This window comes from Pinus tabuliformis, chromosome 6 (assembly GCF_031772625.1).
Source record: "Pinus tabuliformis cultivar Carrire ecotype Pingquan chromosome 6, CPIR1, whole genome shotgun sequence".
Taxonomy (NCBI): Eukaryota; Viridiplantae; Streptophyta; class Pinopsida; order Pinales; family Pinaceae; genus Pinus; species Pinus tabuliformis.
This window is the reverse complement of record NC_142292.1, coordinates 1,082,286,392-1,082,294,685: the sequence shown is the minus strand read 5'-3', so window position 1 is coordinate 1,082,294,685 and position 8,294 is coordinate 1,082,286,392. Positions and strand designations below refer to the sequence as shown.

The window sequence follows — 8,294 nt, the reverse complement described above, 5'->3', positions numbered from 1 at the left end:
GAACAATTTTGTGATTTATTTAAATGATGTTATAAATCTGCTGGTTTGGTAATTAGATTAGGGTTTGTGGAAGAGATCACAGTAGATCTTTTGTCTTCTCATGATTCAGCATGCTCTCCTTGCACATCGCCTAAAACAATTTATGTGGAAAGAAATAATGTATTTCATAGGCAACCAAGTATTTTGTACTTATTTATTCTTTGAGGTATACATGAAGCATTTTCAAAGAAAACCTCTAATGGTGTGTAAGAACACGAATCCAATAAACAGAATGTTGACATTGAAAAGACAAAGCCGACTACAGTTATAAAGACAGGAAAATGTCTCATTTGGTATTTATCTTAAGCAGTGTAAGCACACACATCCAATAAACAGAATATTAACATCGAAAAGCCAAAATTAGAAGCCTATTACAGTTAGAAAGGTAGAATGAGTGTCTCATTTAATATCTCAAAAATAAATAAATAAACCAATGAGCCCAGGAACAAAATTTTCAAGGCATGCCTGAAAATAGCTATTTTCATTCCTTTCCTTGGACTGGAAGAAGCACGGCATTAATCAAATATAGACTCATTCTTAAATAGGAAACCATAACCATACTCTCCACAAATCTAAACATCAGCCTTCTTGTTATTCCTCGTCCGACGAACTTTTTTGAGAGAATCTTGCAACTCCTGTAACTGCAACAATGTTTGAAGTCGTATCAGTCAAATCAATCATTTACCGAAAGCAGAATAAACTGAAACACTGTCAACCATAAAAGGTGACCAAAGCATGCTTTCAGTCCTACCAGATAAACAAGTGAAGAAAAGATATCCATGTTATTACATACCTGCTGATTTTCTTCTATGTCAAGACTCAAAATACCCAGATTGTAAAATACATCTGAGTTACATATGCATGGTTACAATAGGATAGCAATCTCCAGGATTTACCCTGAGATCCATCTTTGGTATATGTAGCTTTCGCAGGCAGTCAGTGTTGGAATTATCAGTAGTGCAGTTACTAGTGAATTAAGAAAGCATTAGAGACTCTCTTTTTGACATCATTAACCTCTTCGCGTAGATAGGGGGGAAAGCAGGTTTAAATAATAACCATGTATACAAGTTTTGCTCGATTATAAATTTCTGAAATAACTTTCTTCATGAATCATTCCAAAAGCCCAGAACAACAAAGTAAGAAATACATACAAGACGGATTCCCTAGATGAAAAAGTGAAAAGAAAGAAAATCCATTGACTGCTAGATAGCAGATCTCAAAGTCCCTACAAGATAATATGAATGAGATTGAAAGATAATGCACATAAAATAGATCTATAATAAATATATTAATATATGTTACACCCCACACTCTGGCTTTCAACAGCTAAACAATATTATGGCTTATCTTGTTATTTACTTGTCTAGTATCTGTTGGACTCATCTAGACTAATAGAAACTGTTCTCATGACAGCATGCAGTCCTACCTGTGCGGATAAGATATCAGCTTTATTATTTTATGTTCTTAATGATCACAGCCATGTGATTTACCTTAAACATGCAAATTAAAACAAAGATTTGGTATGTGGATACCAGCTCTGTGTGTGTGTGATGGGGGAGGGGGAGGATACCAGTGTTGAAGTTTTAACTAGAGCCGGTATTAATAATGTAAATTTATCATTGATGTATTTATTATATTTGTTATATTTTTGTCAGTGCATGTTCTTCATGTTTAAAAAGTCAAAAAAAAAATGAGTCAAAAGAAAATGTACTTGAGTCATGTCCCATTTGGACATTTGAAAAAGGAATTTGAATTTTACGTTGAGTCAAAAGTCCACAAGATGACCAAGTCGGCCTAAGCTCTCCAAGAGCCACCTATTTGATCCTCCTAGAAAGCTATATATAAAGGACAAGTTTGACCTACTTGAGAGCTTATTCAAGAACATAACAAGAAGTATTTTCTGAACCTAGCGAAGGAAGCAGGTCGAGTCAAAGAGATAAAGAAGAGAAGTCAAAGCCTAAATGAATATTCTATTGTTGACTGAATTTCTGACCTACAACACCTTGCACGTGTGGACTGACTTTCAGTGGAAGAGGTCGAACTTTCAGAAGTGATTGCAGGACCGACATTCTGTGTTTGGAGCAGATTTTACCAGCATTGACTTTGACTATTGGAGGAGACTTGGAGGAGGGTTTGACTTGGAATCTTTGTGGTAGTTTAGTCTTGGTCTTGGATATCTCATTTTTTATCTGATTCTATAAGAGAAGGATTGTTGGGTTTTCACCTTATGGGTTTTGCACTGGCTAGCAGCCTAGTACCAGCATTGACTTTGATTATTGGAGGAGACTTGGAGGAGGGTTTGACTTGGAATCTTTGTGGTAGTTTAGTCTTGGTCTTGGATATCTCATTTTTTATCTGATTCTATAAGAGAAGGATTGTTGGGTTTTCGCCTTGTGGGTTTTGCACTGGCTAGCAGCTTAATTTTGGTGTCTCATCTCTTTGAGATTTTTATATTCTGAACATCTGTATAATTGCATGGTGAAGAATACATAAGAAGTCATAAGAAGACATTTAATATTCAAAAGTAATTATCAAGAAGAGGAATCAAGTATTAAACTTCACTGCACACGGTTTCTCAACATGGTATCAGAGCTATGGTAAAGGCAGGAGCACTATTAAAGAAGCCCTAAGTAGACCTAAGTTTGAAAGAAAACATGGAACAAAAAGTCATGTGTGTAAGAAGACCTAAGATGCTAAGATCAAGGAATACTCTTGAAAATATCAATTATATCCCTATGGAAGACCAAGTCTCCTCAAGCATCCCTATGAAATCAAGGTAACAAATATGAAGTTGTAATATCCCTGTGACAGATCTAAGGCAGGCATCTGAACTTCTTGGATTCCTAACTACTGTAGAAGCAAGTTTTATCCCTTTGGATCCTTGTGGAGAAGCATCCATTTGTTTATGGAAGAAGGCTATATATAGTACACTCGCATCTCTCAATTGGGGCCCATCAACACACATACATCTGATCTGACTTAGAAGACAAGGCTATTCACTCAAGGAAATTTAAGAGGCTAATCAAAAGTAAAGATCTGAGACTGAAAGATACAAAGTCAGAAGGTGGAGAGCACAGCAAAATTTGAAGCAATATCTCTGTGCAATCTGAGGCATGACGAAACAGTGCAAAGTATGATACATCAAAGTCCGAGGCATTATATTTCTATGACATATCTCCTGGAAAGGCCAAGTTCGTCTATACCTCTGAACCAAATTTCTGTGGAACCAGGAGGCTGAAAATTCTGTGATCATCTTTATGCTACAGGACCGAAAGTCTGTGATATATAGTCTGTGGAAGGTACCAAAAGTCTGTGATATATAGTCTGTGGAAGGGACCGAAACTCTATGAATCATCTCTGTAAATTAAGACCGAGACTGTGTGTGTATAAGGATCAAAAGGATAGTATCTTCTGAGATATTTCTCTGTGGAAGAGGTAGCCGAATTATCATTATCTAAGAATAATGCCAAGACTGAAGATATAGTGTTATATCTCCTTGTAAGGACTGTGATAAGGAATCCGAAGGTATATAAAGTTTATGGAAATACAAGCTATACCTAACTCATCTCTGTGGTACAAGTCTGTGAAATAGCCATGACATCAAGGCTCCCTTCCTATACATAAAGAAAAGGACGAATTACACCAATAGAGCCAACCTATCGCCCTATTATAATGAAGTCTGAAAATTCGATGGTTGAAGGTTTGAGCCTTGAGGTACCTCTGTTGAAGGAAGATAATATATATCAACTGAAGAAAAATCAAATAATCTTTGTTGCAAATGGACCGGATCCCTGTGATAGAAAGACTGTAAGGATGGACAGGCAAGGTTGAAAGAGGTACATGTGACTTTTGTTCATTTGCAACCAATGACCTATGTCAACTATATTGCATATAATGCTAAGTCTTCTAGGTCATGATGAAATCACATGAAGAAGAAGCTATCTTATGCTCTCTTGAAAGATAGTGTCGTATTATAAAAGGATTTGTAATTTTGTATAGATATATTAGAGATCATTGATATGTTAGCATTGGAATCCTTTCCTTGCATATGAAGACTAGGTTTTTTTTTATCAAGGAATGAAATGAACTCCATCTCACAGATAGAAGGCTTGACAATAACTTTTCTAGGGTTTTCAGCTAACGCATTTGTATACTTGTAGAATATGCAAATTTGAAGTATGGCAGGATTTGAAGACTTTGAATATTGAAGCATCTACGGTTTGTAAACCCTAGCAAAAGGTTTGCACTATGAAAACCCTAGGACTAATTGTTTCCACTGTAAGAATAAGCCCTAGCTCTTGAGAATGACATAAAGGGGCCTCATCAGATGGGGCTAAGGGAAAAGAGAAGAAGAAGAAGAAAGATACGGATATGTCCAAAGTCAAATGTTGGGCATGTCCAAATATGGGACACTATGTTGCTATGTGTCTTGAGAGGAAGAACAAGGGGAAGAAGGGTACTGCAGCTTCAGCAGAGGTGGAGCAGTGTGCTTCACAGTTTGACCAGGACTTTGCATTTATTACTTATACAACTAGTAGGAGTACATCACCTGATGTGTGGTACATAGACAGCGGGACTTCCCGCCATATGACAAGTGCACGAGAGTTCTTTTCAAAGCTTGCAGAGAGGGCACTTGATATTGAGATTGTACTAGGAAATGATTGCACTGTGAGAGTTGTTTGTGTGGGGATTGCAACCTTTGAGAGGGATTCTTTGCCTCCTTTGAAGGTCATGGATGTTTTGTATGTTCTGGGGAGAACTTGATTTCAGTGTCTGCTATGGAGGAGAAGGGGTTTGACATCACTTTCTCAGGAGGACAAGTATTGATGCATCCCAAGGGAGCTTCCATCACTTCGGCCAAAGTGATTGGAGTTCGCTCTAGGAAACTATACAGGTTCAATTTTTAGTCAGCAGGAGCATTGGTGGGTAGCACATCTGGTAGAACTCACACTAGTACCATCAGCAGTAGAGACTTGTGCAAATTATGGCACCGGAGGATGGCGCACATGCATCATGGGGCTTTGAGAGTAATGAGCGAGATCGCTATTGGAGTTCCTGATTTCAATGTCGAGCATTATGAGCTCTGCAGAGGGTGTGCTTTGGGCAAGTACACCAAGTTCCCATTCCCAGCGAGCGACAACAGATCTATAGGTATACTAGACTTGATTCAAACTGATGTTACTGGTCGTATGTCTCATGTGTCTTTGGGTGGTTATGAGTATTATGTTATATTCATTAATGACTACTCTAGGAGGACTTGGATATATTTCCTAAAGACCAAGGGTGAGGTCTTCAGTTGCTTTAAAGATTTCAAAGCTCTTGTGGAAAAGCAGACAAGTAGGAAGATTCAAGTCTTGAGGTCAGAGAATGGTGGTGAGTACACCGATGGTGGGTTTTCTAACTTCTGTGCACGGGAGGGCATTAGGAGAGAGTTCACAGTTCCTTACAACCCCCAGCAGAATGGGGTGTTTGAAAGGAAGAACAGAGCTATTGTTGGGGCTGCTAGAGCGATGATTCATGATCAAGGGTTGCCTTTATTTTTTTGGGTTGAGGCCTGCAATACTGTTGTTTATCTTCAGAACAGGAGTCCTCACAGAGTATTGGGGAATATGACTCTGAAGGAGGCTTTCACTGGAGAGAAGCCTCATGTGGGACATCTTCGTATCTTTGGATATCTCACATATTCTTATATCCCCAAGGAGCAGAGGACGAAGCTAGAACCCATGGTAGAAAAGGGTATCTTTATGGGTTACAGCGAGACTTCGAAAGCTTATCGGATCTTCATTCCTTCTAAACGGAAAGTGGTAATTAGGAGGGATGTGAAGTTCGAGGAGGAGAGGGTCTATCGAAGATCACGGGAGTATGATGAGAGAAAGTCACAGACTTCTCCTCAGCAGGGAGGTCAGGTACAGGGGGCAAGACCTCAGGGTTCTAGATCAACTGGTACAAGAGTTACTTCAGTGTCAGTGACATCTGGGGCACTAGTGGCGAGTTCACCGAGCACTTCTTTAGGGAGTCCTCTGGTATAGAGCACACATGGCACTTCAGCTAACACAGGCACAGGTGCCAATACAGGTTCTTCGAGGATAGGTGCTAGTACAGGCACACCAGGGTCAGTTGGCAGACCTTCACCAGACTAGGGGGCAGAGGATGAGGTTCCCTATGGGGAAGCTTCTTCAGGGAAGAGGAGGCCCAAGTGGCTTCAAGACACCTTGAAGGAAGCGAAGTCCGTTGGTCCTCCGAAGAGGGTGAACAGGGAGAGTGTGCCACCTAAGCGGTTTTGCAGTTATGTAGCCAAGGCTACCAGCATTGTTCACTCTAAGCCTACTAGCTATGAGGAGGCTGCTAGCCAGGAGGTATGGAGAGAGGCTATGGTGGAGTATGCCTCTATCATTAGAACAATGTCCGGGAAGTGGTGCCTAGGCCTGAGGGAAAGTCAGTTGTGACTTCCAAGTGACTCTACAAGATCAAGCATGATGTAGATGGCAGCATTGAGAAGTTCAAGGCGAGGTTTGTGGCTAGAGGGTTCTCACAGATAAAGTGAGTTGACTATGATGAGACCTTTGCTCCCGTAGCTTGATACACTTCTATCAACTCCCTTATTTCTATTGCTGCAGAAATGGGTTGGCAAATCCATCAAATGGATGTAAAGACCGCATTTTTGAACGGAGTTATAGAGGAGGAGGTGTGCGTTGAGTAGCCACAAGGCTTTGAGGTACTTGGGCAAGAGACCCATGTATGTCAGTTGAGACGAGTACTCTATGGACTTAAGCAAGCTGCAAGAGCTTGGTATTCAAGGCTTGATACTTACTTGCAATAGATGGGTTTCACGAAGAGTGATGCAGATCTGAACCTATACTACATTGTTGTAGGGGATGATCCGCTCATTCTTGCGTTGTATGTTGATGACTTGTTCATTACTGGGGCAGAGAGACTGATTAGTGGTTGCAAGGAGGATCTTGCTATGGATTTCGAGATGAAGGACATTGAGTTGATGCATTAATTTTTGGGGCTTGAGGTGTGGCACAAGGAGGGGCATATATTTCTAGGGCAAGAGTAGTATGTTGTGGATGTGTTGAGTAGATTTCACATGGCAGATTGTAGACCCATGTCTACACCTATGATCACCAACTGGAAGAAGCTTCATGCTTCAGATTCTAGTTTGGTAGATCCCACATTGTATAGGAAGCTTATTGGGTCCTTGATGTATCTAGTCAACACTAGGGCAGATATATGCTTTGCAGTGAACACACTTAGCCAGTTCATGGTTGAGCCCAAGAAGGTGCACTGGGTAGCTGCAAAGCACATTATTCGCTACGTGCAAGGGACTATTGATTATGGTCTGGACTATAGGCGAGGAGATGGAGTGAGGTTGGCAGGTTACACAGATTTAGATTGGGCAGGTTGTGCTTCTGACAGGAAAAGCACTTCAGGGTGTTGCTTTGGATTGGGTTCGGTAGTTGTGTCATGGTTCAGTCGAAAGCAAAAGTCAATTGCTTTAAGCTCTTCTGAGGCCAAGTAAATGGTTGCTAGTCAGGCTAGTTGTGAGGCCATTTGGCTTCGCAAGTTGTTGTATGGCCTACTTGATCAGGAGTTGAGACCGACGATTATACACTGTGATAATCAAAGTTGCATTAAACTCACGGATAATCCAGTGTTTCATGACAAGTCAAAACACATTGACATCAGATATCATTTCATCAGGGACTATGTTCAGAAGGGGGCAGTGAAGTTGGAGTATATATCAACAGATGAGCAGGTGGCCGATGTTCTCACGAAGTCCTTGCCAAGAGGCAAGCATGTCCATTTCAGGGACAAAATGGGTGTGGTGAGAAACACTTTCCTCGGTAAGAGGGAGTGTTGATTTTTAATGTACCTTGGACAAGTGGTTTCCCATGGGTTAGTCTCTACCTAGGGAAAAGTGTCCAAAATAATTCTTTTCCTAAGTGTGACTTTATAAAGTGAAAGTGACTTTATAAGCAGTAAAGTCATTGTTAAATTATAAGGAAAAGTGACTTTAGACATAAAGTACAATGTGGGTACTTTATTAATTGGGTGAGTTAAAAAATAGAAAGTGAGAATTAAATGCACATTTATTCTCATCCCTTGATCTAAATGAATCTAAGCTATTAGATCTTAGGGTTGCCCGAAAGTCATTTAGAGAAACAACAGGGGGAAAAGAAAAGAAAGACTGCATTCATTCTTCATGAGCAGATTAGAGAAAGGAGGCTGAGAGCTGGAGAAAAGTTCTAAAG

The 8,294-nt window shown here is 40.2% G+C and overlaps 1 protein-coding gene across 1 annotated transcript in view; it reads right to left on the bottom strand.

Annotated features, from left to right (window-relative positions):
- Nucleotides 1-299: 299 nt before the first annotated feature.
- Nucleotides 300-8,294, bottom strand: part of LOC149262668 (protein Iojap-related, mitochondrial-like) — a 152,411-nt gene continuing 144,416 nt past the window's right edge. Inside the window, exon 4 of the mRNA XM_089425037.1 lies at nucleotides 300-680. Within this exon, the coding sequence (XP_089281163.1) occupies nucleotides 612-680 (69 nt within the window). The 3' untranslated portion in view covers nucleotides 300-611. The remainder of the gene's footprint in view (nucleotides 681-8,294) is intronic.